We start from the raw sequence: 26,033 nt of genomic DNA on the forward strand, positions 1-26,033 counted from the left end.
GACACCCACCTTCTACATGCTCCCTAAAATCCCCATCCCTAGCCCTTTATTTCCTGGATCCCTACTCATTGCTGTTGACACCATGTCCCTATACACCAGCATCTCTGATGCCCAAGGTCTTACTACTATTGAACACTGTCCCTCAGATTACAAACCCACTACCCATTCCTCATACACCTTACAAACTTTATCCTAATGCACAACTATTTCTCCTTTGAAGGGAAGGAGTGCAAACAAATGCATGGTACAGCCCTGGGCACCCACATGGCACCTTCCTGTACCATCAGGTTTATGGGCCATCTAGAGGAGACCTTCCTATCAACCGAAATGCCCAACCCCTAGTCTGGTTCAAGTCAATTGATGATATCTTCATGTTCTGGACCCAGGTCCAAGACACCCTATCTTCGTTCCTTCACAACCTCAACACCTACTCTCCCATCCACTTCACCTAGTCCTCCTCAACCCAGTGTGCCACCTTCATAGACATTGACCCCCTCCTCTCTGATGGCTCCATCCGTAAGTCTGTCCACTTTAAACCTGTCAACCACCAACAGTACCTGCAGTTCAACGGCTGTCATCTCTTTCACACCACAAAATCCCTCGTATACAACTTGGCCACCCACAGATGGTGTATCAGCAATGCTCAGTATCCTGAGGATCTGACCAAACACTTCACAGACAGGCACTTCACCTAGACATAGTCCACAAACAGATCTCCGATGCCATTTCCCCTCACACCCCTAATCCTCCCACAACTCCCAAGAACCAGCCACAAAGGAGTGCTCCCTTCATCACTCAAGACCACAGGAACAACTGAAAAACATCCTTCCTTTGACCACCTATTATCATGCCCTGAAATGAGGGACATCCTACCCAAGGTCCTTTCCACCCCTCCTAAAGTGATGTTCCATCACACAGCCAACCTCCACAACATCCTAGCCCATCCCTATGCCACTCCAATCCCAATCCCTTGCCACAGGGATTGTATCCTTGTGGAAGGCCCAGGTGCAAGATCTCCCCAATCCACCCACCTAGTATGTCCTATTCCAGTCCTGTCGCAGGAGTATCCTACCCCATCAGGGACCTGTGAAAGCAGCCATGTCATATACCAACTCCGCTACAATCATTGTACAGCTTTTTACAGTGGTATGACTACTAACCAGCTGTCCACTTGAATGAATGCCACTGCCAAACTGTGGCTAAGAGCAAAGTAGACCAGTGTGTAGCACAACATGCAGCTGTACATATTATGCTTGAATTCAATGGCTGCTTTGCTACTCGAGCCATCTGTACCCTCCCCAACACCACTGCATAGATGGGAATTATCCTTCCAACACAATCTCCGCTCCTATAACTATCCTGGCCTGAACCACAGTAACATAATGTCCCCACATCCTACATCCATCAGTTTCCACACCTTCTGTCCTATCATGTCTTCCCAATTCTCATCTTCCACACCATTTCTTTGCTGCCATTTGCCTATGTGCGCTCCCATCTTTCCCTCCTCCTCTCCTTTTTCACTCCTCTCCTTTTTAGCTCCTTTTTTCTCCACCAGCCCCACAACCTCCTGATGCTGTGTCTGTTGGCATTCTAACCCCTGTGTGCTTCACCAGACAGTGTTTGTTTCTCCTCCCTGCTCCTACTATCTCTTCCCCTTCCCCTTCCCCTTCCCCTTCCCCTTCCCCTTCCCCTTCCCCTTCCACTTCCCCTTCCCCTGCCCCTGCCCCTCCCCCTCCCCTTCAGACTGCTGCTTGCATCCCACATGATAGTTGCATTCCAGCCTGAGCTGCTGGAGTTGGCAGTCATGTGTGCATGAGGTGTGTATGCTCGTGTGTGTGAATGGCGTTTGTTTCTGTTTTGATGATGAAGGCTGTGGCTGAAAGTTTATGTAAGTGTCTTTTAACTCTACCTGCCAGCAACTTAACGTGTCTTCTTTATGGTAAGTAACAACCTATCTTTTCCTTTATTTTTGAGATATTTGTACCTGAATTTTCCATTGTTTCATATTTACCTTAGTTCTTTGATAGATTACAAATTTTAAAATAGTGATGACAGAAAGTATGACCAGACAAGTATTAGAACCATTGTCCTCCCAAATGCAAGTCCAGCATGCTAACCATTGCACCACCTTGCTCAGTACAGGGTTACTGAGTATTGGACTGGATTTGTGAATGAATTCAGGACTTCCTTGCAGACATAATCAGCATGTAAATTTTAGTGGAACAAAATTGAAGAACATGAAGACTTACTTCAATACGATTTACTGGATAATGTTGGAAGCTCCATGAGACAATCCACAGATGAGGCATTTGCATTTAGGGAGGTAGGGATAATATGAGGGAAGATCGGAAAGTGATGTACAATAATTTTATTGCCAAAATTTGTAATAGATGACAAAACAATAAAGTCACAAATTAACTTACATATTTTATCTATTTGCAAAATGGTCACCAACGTTCTCAACACATTTCTCACATTGTGGTCCCAGATTCAATATGCCCTGTTTGTAGAAGTCTGTTTGGTTGGAATAAGGACATCTGTGGACTGCTGATTTCACTTTCGCATCAGTTGGGAAGCATTTACTGGCTAGTAATTTCTTCGTGGGACCAAACAGATGAAAGTCCAATGGTGCAAGGTCCAATATGTAAGATGGACGCTGGAGCACCTCCCATGCAAATGCAGCAATTTTCTCACAAATGAGATCAGGAGCATGGAGGTGAACATTCTCATGAAGATGTTCAACTTTGACAGCATTAATGTTGTGGCATTTGTCATGAAGGCACCATGCAACTTAACCAAAGTTTTTAATGCAGGCTGCAGCATTCACAGTGGTCCAGTGTTCAGCAAAGACCACGAAAAACACACCAGGCATGTCCTATAACACTGTCAAAAGAATTCCCTAGCAGATTGAGTCACTTTGAATTTTTTTCATACTGGGGAACCAGCATGTTTCCACTCCACAGAGGTGTGCTTGGTTTTAGGCACGTCGTGGTATGCCCATGACTCATCACCAGTGATGATTCCTTTCAGGAAGTCATGCCATTCAGTGGCATAATGAATTAAGTGATCTAAGCCTGTCATCATTTGCTGGCCCCTGTGGATGTCTGTCAGGTTCTTAGGCTCCCAGTGCGCACTAACTTCATGAAATTTCAATATGTCATAAACAATATTGTACATTGCACCACAGGAAATGTTGAACTACTGCAACAAGATTTGCAGTTGCACAGGCTGGTTCTTCAAAACTTCTGCCTCAGTGGCTCCAACGCTCTGCAGGGTTGCAGCTGTTACTAGCTGCCCGGAGTGTGGCAAATCACTGATGTTTACAGGGCCCTCTTGGAAGTATGCACACCACCTGAAGACATTGCTACAGCCCATAAAGTTGTCCCCATGCAGGCCATGAATGTTCCTGTGAATTTCACTCAATTTATTCCCTTTGGCCCACAAATATCAAATTAAACTTCACTGCTCTTCACAAGTTAAAGACAATAACATGTGGGTCCTGTTTGTTTCATAGTTCAGGCTTCTCTCTCTAGAGCTGCACATGAAAACAAAATATCCTCTGTAGCTCAAGCTTCAAACTATATCGTTATGAAATTTCAACATTCCAGCTGCAATACTAGGGAAGGAAAACATTATTGTGTGTTACTTTGCAATCTTCTATTGTACAAAATTGTAGTGAATTGCACGAAGACTTCCAGAGGATTGGTTATTGGTGCAGGGAATTTCAGTTGAACGTGAAAGCAACTAAATGTAATGTATTGAGTATATATGGGTGAAAAATCCACTACTGTTTGATTACGCTATTGGTGGCAAATCATTTGAAACAGAACTACTGAAAAATAGTAACCGAAAGTGGGATGATCACATAAAACAATTTGTAGAAAAGCAATTTCAGACTAAGATCCATTGGAAGAATTTAAAATCATTATTGTTGCATAATATTAGAGAACTAGCAGTGGCTTACAAAACACTTGTCCAGCCAATTTTAGAATATTGCTCATTATTCTGGAATCCTCACAAAGTGGATTAATAGTGGAGATAGTGAAGATACATGATAATTTATCCTGCATGAGAGCATTACTTGTTGTCAACAGTGAGGTCATTAGAGGTGGAAGAGTGTTACGGAGATGCTCAACAAACCCCAGTTTCAGTTGCTACAAAATAAGCATTATGCATCACAGAGGCTTTTATTATTGAAATTCTGAAAGTATGCTCCAGGAGAAGTAGGGTGACATATTACTTACTTACACATATGGTTTTCAAAATGACCACAATGATAAAATCAGAGCTAATATGGAGGTTTGCCAACAATCATTCTTTCCCTTGTGAGTCATGTATGGAATAGGAATGTGGGAAAAATATAGTGCTACTAGAAATATCATCTGCTACACACCATAAAGAGACATGTGGAGTATAGATGTAGATGCCTCACTACCCTAAATCAAAACTGTTAATAGACACTCATTGTAATAGTTTCTTTTCAGACACATCAGAAACATGTTTAAAGCCATATTTAATTTACCATAAGTGCTCCAGTCAAATTTACTCATCTGTGTTTCTCTTTTTCTGTCATCCAGTTATTGTCTTCTAGTGCCTTATGTACAAAAGCTCTAAGGTTTCATTGTTATAATGTGTTCATTGTATATCATTTTGATGTTATTATAATTGATTTTCATACACCCACCTGGATAGCCATGCCTGTTGAAGTATTTTCCAGGACAGGGAGGTGCGTTGGTCATGGATCAAATCTACTTGGCAGATTTGCTTACTTTTGGGTACACACATTTGTGCTGGGGGGAGGGGGGCAGTAATGTGGTGTTGACAGAAGGGCATTCTTCTGCCCCTTAAATTAACCATACCAAATCCATTAATAACCATGCTGACACTGCATCAGTGCAAGTTTTTACACCCTAATGAAAGGTAACTAATACAGTGGACAAAATATGCTTGAAATTCTACAGACACATTTACAGAATAGGTATCAAGAAACTGAAATGCTATTCAGCATTATAAGTTCAAGCAATATCACAGTTAAATGGCCCTAAAATAATAAAAAAAATCATCAGAATACTGAAAGGTTCAAACACTCTGTTTAAATAGGCAAAATGTAAAAAGGAAGAATAAGAACAACATTGAAAATTGCTACTATGTTCTGTGGTGGATAACTAGTGAATGGCTGCAGAAAGATATAAAATGTGTTGCACACTGCTGATGCCAAAAATGGAAAAATAAGTTTTTCAGTATGATGGGAAACATCACAACAGGGCCAAATATTTTTTCCACTAAAACTAATAAAAGCCAATGTAACATTGTCTTCTGTTTGAGTAGCTTCTACCTCAGCCTGAGCTGGACAGCCAGTGCTAGTTTGTCAGGATTATTGTGAGACCTCTCAAGGCAGCCTCACCAAGAGAAATGGGACTGTAATCACTGACACAGTAGCTGTCAGTGAGCATTCCATGAGTGAGAGAAAGCATTTAGGAGACAATGGAGAGAGCAGTTGTATATGTAAATTAGAATTTTATATTTTTCACCATTTATACCAGCCAACATAGGAATGTGAGAGTCAAGAGAAATAGTTAAGTGAAATTGTTGTTCTCACTTTAGGTGCATAATTATATTGTGCTCATTTGCGTAATGTAATTTCAGTCAAATGGTCTTGGTGAACGAACTGCTCTGTCACAAACTCGTTCCACGGAATTGCTTGAAGAAGCCAGGCAGACACTCGATAAGGCTCAGGGAGAACTCGAACCACAACTTGAAGATGCCAAAGACCGCCTGGATGTAATTGATGGCCTCAACAAACATATAGAATCAGTGCTGAGCAATGTCAATAAGTAAGTTTTCTTTGTGTTCTTTGCTGGATTTGTAGTGTATACTTTGAGTCCTTCTTGTATACCTTCACATGTTCTACATCCATGAAGGCCCTCCTTCATGATGGGATCTACTAAACTGGTGAATGAGGAAGTGAATGACAAAATGAGTGAATCATTGTGAATTTAAAGCATCGCTTTCACACAAACATTTATTAGTTGCAGGAACTGAGACAGCAGGAAATTGTAAGTTTCGTATTGCTGTGCATTTTATAATACAGCTTCATGGCTAAATAAAACAATTGGCCTGTACGAGTAGTACTCATGCACTGAGGGTTTCATATGAACTTAATTATATATATATATATATCTAAAAAGAAAGATGATGAGACTTACCAAACAAAAGCGCTGGCAGGTCGATAGACACACAAACAAACACAAATATACACACAAAATTCAAGCTTTCGCAACAAACTGTTGCCTCATCAGGAAAGAGGGGAAGGAGAGGGAAAGACGAAAGGATGTGGGTTTTAAGGGAGAGGATAAGGAGTCATTCCAATCCCGGGAGCGGAAAGACTTACCTTAGGGGGAAAAAAGGACAGGTATACACTCGCACACACACACACATATCCATCCACACATACAGACACAAGCAGACATATTTAAAGACAAAGAGTTTGGGCAGAGATGTCAGTCGAGGTGGAAGAGTAGAGGCAAAGAAGTTGTTGAAAGACAGGTGAGGTATGAGTGGCGGCAACTTGAAATTAGCGGAGATTGAGGCCTGGCGGATAACGAGAAGAGAGGATATACTGAAGGGCAAGTTCCCATCTCCGGAGTTCGGATAGGTTGGTGTTGGTGGGAAGTATCCAGATAACCCGGACGGTGTAACACTGTGCCAAGATGTGCTGGCTGTGCACCAAGGCATGTTTAGCCACAGGGTGATCCTCATTACCAACAAACACTGTCTGCCTGTGTCCATTCATGCGAATGGACAGTTTGTTGCTGGTCATTCCCACATAGAATGCATCACAGTGTAGGCAGGTCAGTTGGTAAATCACGTGGGTGCTTTCACACGTGGCTCTGCCTTTGATCGTGTACACCTTCCGGGTTACAGGACTGGAGTAGGTGGTGGTGGGAGGGTGCATGGGACAGGTTTTGCACCGGGGGCGGTTACAAGGATAGGAGCCAGAGGGTAGGGAAGGTGGTTTGGGGATTTCATAGGGATGAACTAACAGGTTACGAAGGTTAGGGGGACGGCGGAAAGACACTCTTGGCGGAGTGGGGAGGATTTCATGAAGGATGGATCTCATTTCAGGGCAGGATTTGAGGAAGTCGTATCCCTGCTGGAGAGCCACATTCAGAGTCTGGTCCAGTCCCGGAAAGTATCCTGTCACAAGTGGGGCACTTTTGTGGTTCTTCTGTGGGGGATTCTGGGTTTGAGGGGATGAGGAAGTGGCTCTGGTTATTTGCTTCTGTACCAGGCCGGGAGGGTAGTTGCGGGATGCGAAAGCTGTCGTCAGGTTGTTGGTGTAATGTTTCAGGGATTCCGGACTGGAGCAGATTCGTTTGCCACGAAGACCTAGGCTGTAGGGAAGGGACCGTTTGATGTGGAATGGGTGGCAGCTGTCATAATGGAGGTACTGTTGCTTGTTGGTGGGTTTGATGTGGACGGACGTGTGAAGTTGGCCATTGGACAGGTGGAGGTCAACGTCAAGGAAAGTGGCATGGGATTTGGAGTAGGACCAGGTGAATCTGATGGAACCAAAGGAGATTCACCTGGTCCTACTCCAAATCCCATGCCACTTTCCTTGACGTTGACCTCCACCTGTCCAATGGCCAACTTCACACGTCCGTCCACATCAAACCCACCAACAAGCAACAGTACCTCCATTATGACAGCTGCCACCCATTCCACATCAAACGGTCCCTTCCCTACAGCCTAGGTCTTCGTGGCAAACGAATCTGCTCCAGTCCGGAATCCCTGAAACATTACACCAACAACCTGACGACAGCTTTCGCATCCCGCAACTACCCTCCCGGCCTGGTACAGAAGCAAATAACCAGAGCCACTTCCTCATCCCCTCAAACCCAGAATCCCCCACAGAAGAACCACAAAAGTGCCCCACTTGTGACAGGATACTTTCCGGGACTGGACCAGACTCTGAATGTGGCTCTCCAGCAGGGATACGACTTCCTCAAATCCTGCCCTGAAATGAGATCCATCCTTCATGAAATCCTCCCCACTCCGCCAAGAGTGTCTTTCCGCCGTCCCCCTAACCTTCGTAACCTGTTAGTTCATCCCTATGAAATCCCCAAACCACCTTCCCTACCCTCTGGCTCCTATCCTTGTAACCGCCCCCGGTGCAAAACCTGTCCCATGCACCCTCCCACCACCACCTACTCCAGTCCTGTAACCCGGAAGGTGTACACGATCAAAGGCAGAGCCACGTGTGAAAGCACCCACGTGATTTACCAACTGACCTGCCTACACTGTGATGCATTCTATGTGGGAATGACCAGCAACAAACTGTCCATTCGCATGAATGGACACAGGCAGACAGTGTTTGTTGGTAATGAGGATCACCCTGTGGCTAAACATGCCTTGGTGCACAGCCAGCACATCTTGGCACAGTGTTACACCGTCCGGGTTATCTGGATACTTCCCACCAACACCAACCTATCCGAACTCCGGAGATGGGAACTTGCCCTTCAGTATATCCTCTCTTCTCGTTATCCGCCAGGCCTCAATCTCCGCTAATTTCAAGTTGCCGCCACTCATACCTCACCTGTCTTTCAACAACTTCTTTGCCTCTACTCTTCCACCTCGACTGACATCTCTGCCCAAACTCTTTGTCTTTAAATATGTCTGCTTGTGTCTGTATGTGTGGATGGATATGTGTGTGTGTGTGCGAGTGTATACCTGTCCTTTTTTCCCCCTAAGGTAAGTCTTTCCGCTCCCGGGATTGGAATGACTCCTTATCCTCTCCCTTAAAACCCACATCCTTTCGTCTTTCCCTCTCCTTCCCCTCTTTCCTGATGAGGCAACAGTTTGTTGCGAAAGCTTGAATTTTGTGTGTATATTTGTGTTTGTTTGTGTGTCTATCGACCTGCCAGCGCTTTTGTTTGGTAAGTCTCATCATCTTTCTTTTTAGATATATTTTTCCACGTGGAATGTTTCCCTCTGTTATATATATATATATATATATATATATATATATATATATATATATATATATATGGACAGCTCATTCATTCTGGAAATCAAGATCCTGACAATCAGCATTGATACTGGCAAGATATTCACCCTAATATTCTTTTCATATGCTATAATTACAAATTAACAATTTTCTGATTTTTTTCTGTACTTGTGCTGTAAAACCTTTGTTTGTGCAAAATTTCATGATTCTATGTCAAGTGGAAGTACCCTTTAGGTTTTAATAAATGGGTTTGCAAGTATAAAAAGATTCATTGAATTAGAAGCTTCACTTTTTTACATCTTTGAGGGACTGTAGGCCTCAATACAATATACGCACATCAAAAAACGTTTTGCGTTACCCTCGACTTACAACGGTCGGCCGACCGTTGTTAGTTGAGCTGCAGTCATGTGTCAAATAGTTTTATCTTGTGACTTCAGTTTTATATATCTGATGAAATAGAATGGCCATGAGAGCAGCTGGTTTTTAATTTTTATTTCTGCAACAATATCCAAATGATTTATACATGTTAAGCTACATTCAGACCCGATTATGGCACCTTTAGTGTGTTGAAACCGGTCATCTAGTAAACAGTGTTTAAGCGATCTTGGATTTTTAATTATTTCTACAACAGAGTGATCACCCCACAACACAACCTTTCAGTCACTGTGAAACACATCTTTCACCAGGGCTTTGATTACCTAGCATTATACCCTGAAATGAGAGGCATCCTATGCAAGGTCCTTTCCACCCCTCCTAAAGTAGTGTTCCATCACCCAGTCAACCTCCACAACATCTTAGTCCGTCCTTATGCCACTCGCAATCCCAACACCTTGCCACAAGAGTCGTATCCCCTTAGAACAGCCAGGTGCAAGATCTGCCAAATCCACCCAACCAGCACTTCTATTCCGTCCTGTCACAGCTTATCCTACTACATCACAGGCCCGTGAAAGCAGCCATATTATATACCAGCTCTGCTGCAATCATTGCACTGCTTTTGGTGTTGGTATAACTACCAACCAGCCATCCATCAGGTTGAATGGCCACTGCCAAACTATGCTCAAGAGCAAGGTAGACCACCCTCTGGCACAACATGCAGCTGTACATATTTTCATGTAGACTTTGCTTCCTTGTCTAGAGTTCCAAATGGTACTGTGGTATGAAAACTTTTAAAAAGCTCCAATCTAACATAAAGCAAGTAACTGGGAATCCCTACCAGTTTGAAAGAAAATTAAAAACATGTCTCATAAGCTTCTCTTATTACAAGTCATCTGGATATCTAAATCCAGGGATAGTAGAAATTCTGTTAGCTACATAGCAAACAGAAGTGTTTGTTATAAAGCTACATGACTGTGAAGGCCAAATAAAACAAACAAACAAACAAATAAAGCTACATAGTACAAGTACAATAGTGATGTACTGTATCTAGGATTTAGTATTTCCAGGTGTAAGAAAATATTTTCTTTAAAATACCATTATAATCTAGTAAGTATTTTGCTACCAACAGCAGGTAAACAACAGCTATACAATAAAACTGAGAAGGCAGCTTTTTTTTTGTTTCAAGGTAATAGCTTTCTTACTGATTTACTCTATTAAATTTAATAGTGTAAGTGAGAGTAGCACTAACCAGTACAGTGAAATTTCATTATTAATACAGTATACAGATTAAGCTTACATAATTCCTTTGTGTTTTATTAAGGCATACTTTGATTTGTTCCACATATGTGCAAGTTCTCCTTCTTGATGTGCTCTGTGGTACAAGAGGAATGAACTGACAGATGAGCACTAACCTTTTTTTGAATTTCACATTACAATGCTGGTTTACAAAATCCAATGGTTTTAACTGTTCCATTAATATACCAGAGAACATAGGATGTCTTGGCAAAGTGTCTGTCGTATTCTTCCAGTTGCTGTCCAACAGCTAAGAGATCGCATCATCTGGCACTGTGAAAGTCCACCTCAGATGTAAAAGATGAAACTGTGGTGTCATAATTTTCCCATAACATCTCCAGTAACAAAGAAAAAACACATTTGCAGAAATAAGTTTCATAAACACTTTAAAATATTAAAAAAGTATGGATGTCAGCAGCACTAATTTGTGACACTACAGCACTCTATATGTAAATTATTTTAACCTCTTGTGTTGCGGTTGTCAGTTCATCTAACCCTTAAAAGGCTTGTAATAGGATGATAAGAGTTGGTGTGCACCCCAAATATGTGCAATTTGTAACTCTTGAGTGTTAGAGACAAGTGTAAAAAGTTATGTTTGTGTGATCAGACAGAATTTCTGTTTGATATTGAGAATGAAGCACCATAAAAATTCATACAAAAGTTCATGACATCTCTTCTGTTCAGTCTCTCTATGGTTTAGGTAGTGATGCATTCTTTTCACTGGGGATATGACATCTGACAATGTGATATACGTAGTTTCCTAGTTTCCATCTCAATGAAAGGAAACTTGTAAGCTGTCAGTGTTCAAATATTTTATGTCTGTTTCTTTTATGCTCTCATCAGATGTAAAATAATATCAGGTACACAGCCAATGTTTAGCTTTTCCTATAACTCGGTGCTGTAGATTCTTATATTGAGAAATACATCATTAGATTCCCATAGATATAAATATTCTCACCATACATGCTATTTTGTAATTCTTGATAAACAGATAACTGTGTCACAAAAGTTGACATGGGAACCACGCGTCAAACATTTATCTGCTAGACTTTCAAGAGTTATCTATTTAATTAGAAACTTAAAAAGACATGTCCCTAATAGTTATATAAGTTCAGCATATTTTGCTTTCTTTCAAAGTATCATATCATATGGTATCTTATTGCAGGGCAATAGCAGTCATGTAAAGGGCATTCTACTTTAAAAAAAAAAAAAAAAAAAAAAAAAAAAAAAAAAAAAAAAAAAAAATTAGTAAGAATAATAACCGACTCAGATAAGTTAGAACACTGTAAACCCTTGTTTGTTAAATTGCAATGCCTGATGGTGATAAACTTGTACATCTATAATGTTCTATTGTATGTTAGGAACAATATTTCAAATATATCATTAAGAAGGGATGTACATAGCCATAACACCAGGAACAAATCATGTTTAGATGTACCATATCAAAGACTACCCAAGTCACAGAATTCATATTTAGTTCTTGGACTTAAGTTGTACAATAATTTAAGTATAGATTTAAAAGAGTTACCTGTCAATATCTTCAAAGCTAAGTTGTACAGAATACTAGTAAATAATCCTTTCTACAAAGCAGACGAATTTTTTGAAACTGAAAATACTGTCTTTCAACACTGTATCTAGCGGATGCCCTTATGTAATCCAAACTAAATTGTATTTAGTAATTAATGTTAAAAATGTAAGTTATCTTGATGTTGTCTATTGCTTTATGAGCTGAATGACAATAAAATTTGATTGATTCATTTGTCCATGCAAAGGATTTTGTCTGAAATTTTAATTATTGCTCATATTGCTAAGATCCAAAAGTATTTTGGTGGGGGACACAAAAATGAACAAGTTTGTTGACACCAAGGTTATCAGATTTCAGTCATACCAACTCACCACTAGTGGATGTTAAAGAATTTCACTACATGTGTCACTGATGTTCATATTGCCTCCTATTGGATCAATATGCTCATGATCTTCACTGCAGTTGCCATCATGTGTGCCTGAATCCTCACTTGAAGTTGGTTGAAAACCACTGCCACCATCAGAAAATTCCATTAAAACCTTTCCTATTCTGTGTCTGGTTGTGACAAACTGTCAGCAGTTGTTAACTTACTTTATAAGTTCAAAAAGCTTTCTACCACCATTAACTAATTTATGAGGATAAATAACCGCAAGTAACAATAAATTTCAGCAAATCAGATACAATGAAAAATGAGTAGTGACTAATGTAGGTGCAGCAAACACAGAGACTATTGTTAAACATGCTTCCAAGATTACAAGTTAGTATTGATTATTGACAACTTGTTTTGCAGGTGGCATCGGAGAAGAACATTGTACTCTGTATCATGACTATTGTTATAACGTCAAGTTGAACACATATATTTCAAAACGACACAACACATATAAGTCACTGAGCAAGTTGACAAAGCAAGACATGTGAACACTGTAACATTCAAATGAGCACTGAGTCCAAGTCTAGCAGCCACTGGCTGGCTGGCCGCTTAGGTAGCGCAGCTGCTGCATGGCTGGCAGACAGCGCCGCATGTAGAGGACGCACGTAATTGCGCGGCGGCACTTTGAATGATCGGCGAGTCACAACACTTCTCCCCCCTTTGAAATTTTTTCACTGGTCTTGATGGAGGTGGGCTGTAGATTGCTAACGTCCATAGGCATTGTGTGACTGGCCGTAAAGTCTCGAGGAGGAGGCTTCCCGTACGGACGGAAGTGTCCCCGATGATAATGGCTCGAGATGACAGGAGACGTAGGGGTCGAATCTGCTAGGGCCCCTTGCGCCAATCTGCCCGTTGCGGCAAGTCCAGTTGATATAACAGGAGACATGGGCGATGTGTCGGTGTCCATAGGAGGAGGAGGCAAGTAGATTGGCTCCGACAGATGATGGTCATCCGGTTCCTGCATGGGCACGTCTCCTGGTGGTGTCCATTCTTGTACTGGCACCGAGATGATGGTGAGAGGGCTGCGTTGTGAGTAATGAGAGACGCCAAGGTCCCGAGCATCTGGTAGAGATGAAGGTGGTGTAGCGGCCTTCGGAACAGGCGTTGCCAGCACACGGGGCCGAAGTTGGTCCGAATGTCGCACTGCAACACCCGTGTCCGTCTGGATTTCATACAGGCGTCGGCCACGGTGTCGTAAGATGCGGCACGGACTCTATTTTGACCGCTTGCCATATCCCCGTACCCAGACAAGGTCGTCGGTGGTGAACCGGCCAAGCGAAGGCACCCGCGGCTGTGAGGTGGAAGGCCGCATAAGATGAAGTAGCGTGCGGGGCTGTCGGCCATATAAGAGCTCAGCCGGGCTGTGGTCACCCATGGGGGTGAAACGGTAAGAAGCAAGAAACTAGAGAAGCACATCATCAGCAGCAGAAGAAGTCAGGAGTTTCCGCATCGTGAGTCTTAAATGTGTGGACCAGTGGTTCAGCCTCACCGTTTGATTGTGGATGGAACGGAGGGGCCGTGACATACATAACGCCGTGACGAGCACAAAAATCCGCAAATTCGGAAGAGGCAAATTGCGGATCATTATCAGTAACAAGAGTAGAGGGAAGGCCTTCCAAAGAAAAAATGCGGGCGAGAGCACTTGCGGTTGCCGCGGTGGTAGGTGACGTGCAACGGACAATGAAAGGAAAGTTAGAGTAGGTGTCAATTATGAGGAGCCAATAAGTACCTAAAAAAGGACCCACGAAGTCAGCATGAATGGGCTCCCAAGGTGTCTCAGGCGAAGGCCACGGTGACAAAGATGACTTCGGGGCGGCGGCCTGTGACGCACAAGGGCCACAGGCAGCGACCATGTGTGCTATTTTAGAGTCGATGTCAGGCCAGTACACATGACGGCACGCCAGAGATTTTGTGCGAGACACACCCCAGCGCCCTTGGTGAAGGAGGCGCAAGACCGAAGCACGCAAAGGCGCAGGTACCACAACACGCGGCGAAGCATTGTCGGTGGAAAGGAGGATAACACCATCCCTAGGCATGAGGCGGTAGCGCAAAGCGTAGTGGTTCCTCAACGGGTCAGAACTCTTAGCGGTCGGATGATCCGGCCAACCCTTCTGAATACAGCGTAAAACCAGGGAGAGGGTAGGATCAGAACCGTAGCTGCCGCCAGCCGGTCCCCTGTGATGGGGAATCCGTCCACAACACGCTGCTCGGCAACATCCAGATGGAAACACAAAAGTTAGTCCTTATTGAATACCAGATCAGGACCCATGGGAAGGTGAGACAGTGCATCAGCATTTGCATGTTGAGCCATCAGCCGGAAATGAATCTCATAATTGAAACGAGACAAGTAAAGAGCCCAACGCTGGAGGTGGTGTGCAGCCTTGTTGGGAAGTGACAATGATGGATGAAACAAGGAAACAAGTGGCTTGTGATCCGTAACAAGATGAAATTTGGATCCATAGAGAAAAACACCAAACTTATGAAGAGCATAAATAATGGCCAAAGCTTCTTTTTCAATTTGAGAATGCTTTTGTTGGGCATCGATGAGCGTTTTGGAGGCATAAGCAATGGGTTGTTCAGAGCCATCTGAAAAACAGTGCGCAAGGACTGCACCGACCCCGTATTGAGAGGCATCCATGGCAAAAACAAGATGTAGGCCAGGTCGATAAGTAGCCAGGCACAGGGACAGTTTCAGCATAGTCTTCAATTTCTGGAAAGCCGCATCGCATGACGCGGACCAGTGAAAAGGCACGATTTTATGCAACAGGCGATGCAACGGCTGAGCCACTGATGCAGCAGACGGTAAAAACTTGTGATAGTATGCTATTTTCCCCAAGAAGGCCTGCAGTTCCTTAACAGATGTAGGGTGAGGAAGGGCATTGATCGCAGCGACAGTTTGCTGAAGCGGACGAATACCATCCCAAGACAGTTCAGCGGATGAATACCATCCCGAGACAGTTGAAACCCCAAGTACGTGATAGATGCCTGAAAAAATTGTGATTTCTGAAGATTACACTTAAGACTGGCAGTCTGTAAGACATGAAAAAGTGTGCAGAGGTTCTGAAGATGTTCTTCAGTGGTGGAGCCAGTGACAACAATGTCGTCCATGTAATTTATACACCCAGGGACAGGGAGCAATAATTGTTCCAAGAATCGCTGAAAGAGCGCAGGGGCGCTGGCAACCCTGAATGGTAGAGGCCGAAAGGCGTGTTAAGGACCAGAAACTGCCGGGAAGCCGCGTCGAGAGGAAGTTGATCATAAGCTTCTGACAAGTCAATTTTAGAAAAATACTGGGCACCCGCAAGTTTAGTGAACAATTCTTCAGGTCGGGGCATAGGGTAAGTGTCAATGAGGCATTGCGCATTGACAGTGGCTTTAAAATCGCCACAGAGATGAGTGTCACCATTGGGCTTAGCAACGACAATGACAGGAGAGGACCACTCACTGGAAGTGACAGGAAGCAAGACCCCTGAAGTAGTGAGACGATCCAGCTCCTGTTTTACCCTATCACGAAGGGCCACAGGAATGGGCCGAGCCCGAAGAAACTTAGGCCGAGCAGTGGGTTTGAGCGTGTTATGAGCTTCAAAATCGTTTGCATGGCCTAACCCAGGAGAAAAAAAGGGACAAAAATGTCGTTGACAAGGAGTCCAATTGAGCATAAGGAATAGCATCAGATACGATATTGACAGAGTCGTCTATGGAGAACCCAAAAACGCAAAAGGCATCGAAACCGAAAAGATTCTCTGTGTACTCTGGTCGACCACAAATATGAGAACAGTGCGAACGACAGATTTGTAAGATACCTCAGCATTAAATTCTCCAAAGAGAGAAATCTTCTGTTTATTGTACGTCCGTAATTGCCGAGTGACAGGTGATAGGAGTGGAGAACCCAACTGAAGATACGTCTGAGATTTAATTATAGTGGCAGCTGAACCGGTATCCACCTGCATGCAAACATCCCAACCCAGGATTTGGACAGTGAGGAATAACTTCCCTGAAAGGGAAGAAGTGCAATTGACAGACAACACAGAATCAGAATCAGGGTCATGTTCATGAACATCATGTATGTGGTCGGATTTGCAAATGGAAGATACATGACCTTTCTTTTAGCAATTGTGACACATAGCCCAACTTTGGGGACAATCCTCGCGTGAATGTTTTGTAAAACACCTCGGACATGAGGGAAGTTTCCGGGAGTTTTGCTGCAGTTTCTTAGAGGTTTGTTTACGGTTAGGCCGAGGCTGTGCGTGGGAGCGTACTGTGGCCACGTCGGCCGGTGGGGATGCACCGCATGCGTCGTCAACAGCGCACAGAGGTTGTATTTCTCCGACATCACCCCATGCCTCTATTTGCGCCCCAGCGGCGCGAGAAATTTCAAAAGACTGCGCGATGGATAGGACTTCATCTAGAGTTGAATTTGCCAATTGAAGGGCACATTGCTGAACTTCTTTGTCGGGCGCCGACCGGATAATAGCATCCCGTACCATGGAATCGGCATAGGATTCTTTGTGAACTTCAGTAACAAATTGACACTTTCTACTGAGGCCGTGAAGTTCAGCAGCCCAAGCGCGATAGGATTGATGCGGTTGTTTTTGACAACGATAAAAGGCAACACGAGAGGCTACCACGTGCGTTTGCTTTTGAAAATAGACAGACAGAAGTGAACACATTTCAGCAAAGGACAAAGATGCAGGATCTTTCAAAGGAGCCAATTGCGACAGCAACCGATACATTTGAGGTGAAATCCAGGAAAGGAACAGAGATTTACATGTTTGTTTGTCTGTGACATGAAATGCCAGGAAGTGCTGTCGAAGACGTTTTCCGTAATCAGACCAGTCTTCTGCCGTCTCGTCATAAGAAGGAAAAGGAGGTATAGACAATGACGAGAAACGCCCCGCATTTGACGCCGCTACGAAATTGCTAATTGCCGATGTTAGAAGCGTTTGCTGTTCAATGAGACCTTGCAATAGTTGCTTGACAGTAGCCATGGAAACTTGTGGGTCAACGATGAAAAGGAAAAATCCACTACCTCGTCGCCAGTTGTTATAACGTCAAGTTGAAAACGTATATTTCAAAACGACACAACACATATAAGTCACTGAGCAAGTTGACAAAGCAAGACGTGAACACTGTAACATTCGAATGAGCACTGAGTCCAAGTCTAGCGGCTGCTGCCTGGCTGGCTGCTTAGGTGGCGCAGCTGCTGCATGGCTGGCAGACAGCGCTGCATGTAGAGGACGCGCGTAATTGCGAGGCGGCACTTTGAATGATCAGCGAGTCTCAACAACTATTAAGTTGAAACACAGATCTTATTTTAATGCAAAAATTATTGTTATTATCTTATTATTTTCAATGGTGTAAATGAACTGCAAATGAGATTAGCAATAAAACTGTGTGAAACACTTAATAGTGGTGTAATATTCCCCATTTTGCCCATGGTAGCTGACACATTAATTAGTTTTCCATAAAATGCATTCACACTGAGCATTGTGATATGAAATTTGTTGTTAGTACAAAAATATGAAAATTATCATTAAAAAATTCTGAAATGCTAGTCATTTATGATGAATTATAAATCTTTGATTATTTTATTCATGATGACATCTACAATTATACCTATATTCTGCAAACCACTGTGAAGTGTTTGGCAGAGAATACATCCAATTGTACCAGTTATTAGGGCTTCTTCTTGTTCTATTCATGTGTGAAATATATGAAGAATAATTGCTTAAATGCCTCTGTGTGCACTGTAATTAGTCTAACCTCATCATTGCAGTCTCTGTGGGAGCAATACATAGGGCGATAGACATCACTTGGAGTTGGTTCTAGAAACTTTCTTAGCAGGTTTTCATGGGATAGTTTGCATCTAACTTCAAGCATGTACCTGCTCAATTCTTTCAGCACCTTTGTGACACTCTCCCATGGGTTGAACAACTGTTTGACCATTCATGTTGGCATTCTTTATATTCATTCAATATCCTCTGTTGATCGTATTTTGTATGGATCACATACTACCGAGAAATATTATAGGATGGGTTACATGAGTGTTTTGTGTGCAGTCTCCTTTGTAGACTGTATGAAATTCCCCAGTATTCAATCAGTGAACTGCACTCTGCCACCTCTTTTTCCTATGACTAAGACTTTGTCATCTTCCTATTTCATATTCCTACAAATTGTATGAGTTGACCGATTCCAACTGATGCTCAGTGATATTATTTTCATAGGGTACTGTGCATTTTTATTTTGTGAAGTTCACTATCTTACATTTCGTATCATTAAGAACTTAGTAGATTGAAGGATATGTGGGGAGGAAACAGAATCATCCATCTTTCATAAGACATAATTTTACAGGTCATTGATAAATGAAAACATGCTAAATACTTATAAGTTATGCTCAAACTTGCCTATTATTCTTATATAGCAAAAGTAGCCAAACCCAGTCACCTTAGTGATATTTTCAAGTTTAATTTCTCATCATTATATACTTTCAAAAATTTACAACAGTTTACCTTGCTAATGATTTTTGTTCCTCTTCTTCTTATCATCCTCAACTCAAAAGTTGGTAGGCTTGACCATACTTCCCCTTTCTTGATGCTAGTCTGTTGATGCTCTCATATCCTGTGCTAACTTTAATTTAATCCTTGAACTTCAGTCTCTATCATCCTCCCTCTCTTTTTCCTTCCATAATTACATGAATCATAGTTGATAATTACATGAATCATGGTTGAGTAGGTGACTAACTGTGTTGTTCCTCATAGTGATGACTGACTATCATGATCTCGTCAGCACTTTGTTGTTTGAGTGCTTGTTGGTCTGTGGTATCTTCGGTATTCTCCTCAAACACTAGCTCTCAAAAACTTGCAGTCTTCTTTTCTGCCTTCTACAGCATTCAGGATTCTGCCACATACATATATGTCCTCAAGATGTCACTGGAAATCTTAGTTTGTGATATTAAATCTTATAAGAAATGGTGTGAATGTTTAGAAACTATTATCTTAGTTCTGAAATCCAGATTGGACTAAAAATTTAATTAGTGAAAAACGTAACAACAGACCTTGAGACAGTGTTCAGAAAAAACAGTGAGTTGGGAATGACTGGAAATTATTGATTCTTGTACATCACACCTTAGCCTACTTAAGTAGAAGCCTGTTAATGGTCATGACATATTTTATGCACTGTAATTAGTATTTTGTAATTAAGTATCTGAGCTCAAACAAACACATGTGACAGGGATTGATATTTCTGAAAATAATGCAAAATGAGATGATAGTGTGTTTTATATATTATTTTTTCTTTCTAGCAATCCAGTCTGTTTGCAGTGTAAAAACATAACCTAAAATTGCATTGTGAATTGCATTTTTTCCTATAATGGAAATTTGGTAGTTGTGTATTTTTTCATTCAATAGGTCTGCTTTCATATTTTGGCATAACAGTTAGTATATTTGTTCTAATTTGTGGATTTGAATTAATTTGTTTCCCTTTTAGCGTCTGGCATAGGTCTGCTTTCATATTTTGGTATCACAGTTAGTATATTTGTTCTAATTTGTGGATTTGAATTAATTTGTTTCCCTTTCAGCGAATTAACCAGGATACCAGTCCAAGAAACAGTTGAGAGTTACGCATCACAAGCCATACAGAATGCAAAAGATGCTAATGCAACAGCACAGAATACTTTGAGCACCATCTCAAGAATTATAAATCAACTACCAGAAGATGTGACAGTATCACAACAGCTCCCAAGAGATGCTGATTCTGCAATGAAGGCTGTGAATCAAGCTAATCTCAATGGTAAGTTGGTAGATTTGAGCAAAATTATTTGTCTATTGCTATGATTTGCTTAAAGTATGAAGTATTATTATCCAAAATTTTACATTAGATCATATGTTACAGTGGATCATGAGAAAGAATGCCTCTCAGTGTTTATTGGTATCACTGTATTTAAACAGGCTGCACTTGCCCAATAGACCTAACCAGATTAAACCAGCATTGAATGCTGCAGATCATTCACATAGACTGCCCTTTACTGATAAAAGGAGCAATGATGTTGCTAGTCTATATTTTAAAGAGCCATATATCATAACCAGTGAGAGTGATATAAAATGTTTTTCATAATGAAGTATCAGATTTGTTTCTGTGTTGTTTGTTTATTTTAATTTAATATTTTGACCTTAACCCAATGTCAAGCAAGCTAACATTGTTAGTACAGTGGTATTTGCATGTAAGTCCACAGACATTTTTCCAAGGGAGGGAGGGGGAGTCTAGAGTCTAAAATTGCCACTTTTGATATAAGTGAGTTGTTCAGGTTGGAGACATGTCACATCATAAGAACTGAATTTTCTAGACGACACTAAAACTTATAATATGCCAGAGAATTGATGGTTATTGACTCAGTATAAAAATGCTCTCCAGGATTCAGAGAGGGAAGGGATGGGCTCAGTGCACCCTCTCGCAGCCCCCCAACCACACCCCTTGTGGGTGGGCACGGACGGGTGTCTAACCATGACGGAGTAATTAATTCTAATTCTGGTACATTCAGAAATTTTCATTTCCAGTGTTTGGACATCAAGAGGTCACAGTTTTAAAGAAACCAATAAGAAGTAAAACAAATGTGCAAAAAATAGTGATAAAGATAGAATTGGTAAGATTAAAATTTGGGCCCTGATAGACAATTAAGAAATAAGGTAGGTAGCAAGGAAAGTATTTTATGAGAACACAGGACCTGAAAATGCAATTTTAGCTCTTTTCGTTGTAGCTACACTATATGTTATAATTGACCTTAAAAAATGTATGCAGTTTATTGTATTTACTTTATCCATTTCCATCAGAGGAACTTCACTGGAGACACAATTATATTGGTGATTCTCTGATGAGTGTCCAGAAGTAATTGTCTAACATCGTTTCACTCTACTTGGCCTAGTACCTTTCCTCTATGTACAAAATTTCTCAGTAGAAGTGTTCTGTACGTTCATTCTTGAGCAGTGCAACAGCTTTGGGAAAGAATTCCTAGCACTTCATTAATGGAACTCCAAGTTAACTTCTCATTATTTGTGAGAATATATTGAGATGTCCACCTTTAGATGAATTGTGTGCTAGCATTTATCAAGACTCCTACTTAACTTAGACAAGAATGTGAGATCTCTTCCCAGAAATCCACTTAAGACCTTGTTATTTTATGCTACTGTGCAGAACCATTTCATTAGATTCTGGATCTTTTTATAACTGTTTTGGAGAAGTTGGAACAGCATGGTATTTTCAACTTGACTTATCACTGGATGAAACTTAGTATGATTGGAATATACAGTTAAGGTACATGAGTCACCAATTTAATTGCAATCATTTGTTAAGATATATCATGATCAATGACTTTTTTTGAGTTAAATACTATGTTTTGGAGGAGTTATGCAAAAGCCACAATTTTTATATCATTTGATGGTTCTCATCAGATCATGGGAATGTCTTTCATCATGTGGATTTGAGACAAAAAATATTATGCAGTTTATACGAAAGAAGATTGTTCTGGTCTTCATATACGTAGCCAAGTGTATACAGACAGAAACGGTGCTTCAGTGCATCTCTCAACAAAGTGAGTGCAGATTGCACATTTCACACCTCCCTACCCCTTTCCTGTTGCTGTCCAGTCAGGCTATAGGTAGAATACAATCAACAAAGATACATCCAGCATATTTCCTGAGTGTATAACATGCTATTTACTACATGTGGGATGTCATAGGCAATTTTAGGTAACTCAGAGTGAAGCTTAGCTTTAAGTGGATTAATTGATAATTATATACCCCTTTCCCCCCTCCCGACCCCTTCCCCCACCGTTCCACCCACTATCCAAATATTTTCCAGAAAGGAGCTTACTGATGTCTACATGACCAGTGTGGTGGGTCTAGTATTGAGAATTATATTATTCATGTAGTCTTATGGTAATTGGCACTTGTTTGTGATTAGAATACTAATTTCAATCTTAATGATGAATTGGACTGTACAGTGAGTTACAAGGAGTGAAATTGTGTCTCATTGCTTTGTTGGGTCTTCTTTACTTTAACATAAACCATACTTTTTTTAGCCACCCATTCCATTTGCCACAAATGTCAAATAATTACATGAAAGACACCTTGTAGGTTGTTATGTTATCATAATCAGGGTTCCTAGAAATGTGTAACACATGTTTTTCTCCCACGTTGAAGATTTTGAATATTGTGTTTCTTGCTGTATATGTGTATTGAGACAACTGGAGATACATTTGCTTATAAAAAGAGTAATTTCAGATTTTCCATGATAATTATAGTTACTTAATTTTATATGCTATCTTTTCATCAAAACATTTGCTTACATTTGTTGAAAAAGGGAATTTTTTGTACTCCACAGTGGAGCAGGTAACTACTGTAGTGCCAAATATAAAAAGTCTCATGGCTGCTGTTGGAGAAAGACAGAACTTAACAGCCAAGGCCAGTAGTGATATTGGAAGGAAGATAGAAGAACTTAAACGACAGGTGGCATTGGCAAGGGATCATGTTAACAGGTAGACATACTACTGGTTTTGTTTCTTAACTATAAAATACAAAAAGCAGGAAATTTTGTTTGCAAAAGTGAATTCTGTTATCTTTTTCTTTTGTTTCATATTATCAATAACCAATTAAGTGTTATTACTTGGTATCAAAATTATTTTTGTGTCTTCATTTAATGTATTTTTGATAATTTACTTACAGGATAGATGTTGGTGCAACATTTCAACACGATTCAATACTGGAACTAAAAAACCCTGAGAGTTTACCTCACCTAGGAACATCCACTCATGTTTCAATGTATTTCAACACTGACAAACCAAATGGTTTCCTTTTTTACATGGGAAATGAAGTTGGTACAAGCCGCAGAATTAGACGAGCAAAGACAGTAAGCATTTTAATTTGTTTCTTTGATATCATTCTTCCTCCAAGATCCACAGGCTTATGTAACATTTAAGAAAGGAAAAAGAAGTGTGGTACAATTGTGGTTTTACTTTTTCTTTCTTTTCTGTGTGAAGGAAAACTGTATGCTTATAAAAATACAAATTTTAAAAATGTACCAAGTATATGTGGGAAAGTCAGTGCAAATCATGTTACACAAGCCATGAGTGGAATTTTTCAGATATAAGTGACAAATTGTTTTAATTTTAACATAATAGTTCCTTTTAAAATTTGTATTCAGTCTCAGAAACAAGATCATTACAAAAATCTGAGTAGTTGAAATATTATATCTGTAGGTGGTCACAAAGGAATATTACATTTTCTGCCACATTAAAGCTTTGATTTTGTGCTTGCATGATTGAATTGGTGTAACATTCAACTGGCAAAGATTCGTGTCAGAATCACATTTTCAAACTGTCAGATAGTTTCATTATAATGTATACCTAATCCATATGTGACAGTTAATAGAAAACTGGCTCGGTTAATAGAAAACTGGCTCATGCACTAAGATTTATGCACAAATTTAATTATGTATATAGATAGTTTATCCATTATGAGAATTGAGTATCTCGATGATTTTTGCCTGTTATTGAAATTGATACTGGTAAGATATCAGTCCCAGGGATTCCAAGACTTTTGAGAATGTTTTTATTTCAATTCTGAAGTCAGATAACAAATGACAAATGAAATAGTTTTTTGTGTGATGTAATTGTAGATTAACAATTTCAGATTTTTTCCTTTACTTGTACTGTGAAAGCCTTTCTTCTTGCTAAACTTCTGGATTCTAGATCACGGGAAGTAACCTACATGTTTTAATGAATGTGTTGGTTAGTATCAAAATATGTGACATAATGGCCATATCTTGTGACTGTATTGATAGAAGTTAATGTTTATTATACCATCAAGGGACCATGGATATCAGTATGTGATATAAATTCCAAGTTGATATTTCTACCTTTTCTGAGAAGAAGGTATCTTACAAATGAGAAGAAATTTTGTTTTCATGTGATACGATTGTAAATTAACAATTTTCAGATTTTTCCAATTGTTTTTATGTGATACCTTGCTCCTTGCCAAATTTGATTATTCTGGGATAATGGGAAGTACCCTACAGGTTTTGATGACTGAGTTTGCAACTATCAAAATACTTGAGATAAATGGCCATTTCTTTATATTACATTAACTTAGAAGCTAATATTTGTTATGCCGACAAGTGACCATTGACCTCAATATGCGACATACATTTCAACTTGATGTGTCTACCTGTTTCTGAGAAATGGGAATCGTCAAACAGATGGACAGGCAGACTGGCAGTCTAGTAACAAATGTCAATTTTTTTCCTCATGATATAATTACAAATTAACAATGTTCTGATTTTTTTCTTTGGTTATAGTGTGAGACCTTGCTTCTTGCCAAATATCATGATTCTAGGTCAACTAGAAGTACCCTATAGGTTTCAGTGGCTGAGTTTGTGAGAATCAAAGTAAAGCATGTGACATAAATGACCATATGTTTTGATTGCAGTAACTTAGGACATTCATTTTTTACACCACCAAGGGGCCGTAGACCATAGTATGTGACACAATTTTCAACTTGATATGTCTACCCATTCCTGAGAGAATGGGTTTTGAGCAGTCGAACAGGCAGACAGACAGATGGACAATAAAGTGACACTATAAGGGTTTCATTTTTACAAGTTTAGGTACAGAACCATTAAAAAAGAGCCACATTAAGCAAGCCATATTCCACCATTACACTATCTTTCTCTTGGGGGGTACTAGTTCAGGAAGGATAAGTGGAAAAGCTTCTGTATAGTGTAGAAAATAAGAAGTTTTGACTCATAATCTTGAAAAACATGAAGGAAAATCAGAGTGTAATGTCTGTTGGTCACAAGGCTATTAGAGATTGAATACAAGAGCTGAAAGAACAAAAATAACAGAGACAACCTGTTGCATCATTTTAAAATGAATTGTTCCAGCCATTCACCTAACTTATTTTGGCAAAATCGGATAAAATCAAATTTGGATGGATAGATCAGAACTTTTTATTCAGCAGTGACTTCAATATAGAAGTGTCAAAATGTGACAAGCAAGTGTCAAGAACTTTTTTCAATGTCTTAAGGTCATTAAATTTATTCTGTACAAATAAAAATGCTACTCGTAAGGAATCCTGCTTAGATAATGCTATTGTTAACTTTTTTAGTGAGATTTTTACTGTTAGTCATGCAGACAGATGCTCCTCACACTTTACTGCAAACTGTAAGGTCATATCAGTAATATAACCCACAGTGAAAATGAGGTGACTTGGGTAAGAGGTCAGAAAGATGAATTTGGGAACTTGTTTGCTGAAGTTATATAAAATAGGACTTTTTGTATGAAACACAGCTTGGACAAACTGATGTTGAAACTGTGTTTGGCAGATTCTTTAGCAAATATATTGAAGTGTGGTACA

General features: G+C 40.5%; 1 protein-coding gene across 1 annotated transcript in view; it reads left to right on the top strand.

Moving 5' to 3' along the window:
- Positions 1-26,033, top strand: part of LOC126260846 (laminin subunit alpha) — a 405,465-nt gene that overhangs the window by 304,532 nt on the left and 74,900 nt on the right. Inside the window, exons 41-44 of the mRNA XM_049958250.1 lie at positions 5,647-5,834; positions 20,207-20,418; positions 23,005-23,158; positions 23,346-23,529. Coding sequence (XP_049814207.1) covers positions 5,647-5,834; positions 20,207-20,418; positions 23,005-23,158; positions 23,346-23,529 — 738 coding nt within the window. The remainder of the gene's footprint in view (positions 1-5,646; positions 5,835-20,206; positions 20,419-23,004; positions 23,159-23,345; positions 23,530-26,033) is intronic.

The sequence above is a fragment of the Schistocerca nitens genome, chromosome 5 (genome assembly GCF_023898315.1).
Source record: "Schistocerca nitens isolate TAMUIC-IGC-003100 chromosome 5, iqSchNite1.1, whole genome shotgun sequence".
Lineage (NCBI taxonomy): Eukaryota > Metazoa > Arthropoda > Insecta > Orthoptera > Acrididae > Schistocerca > Schistocerca nitens.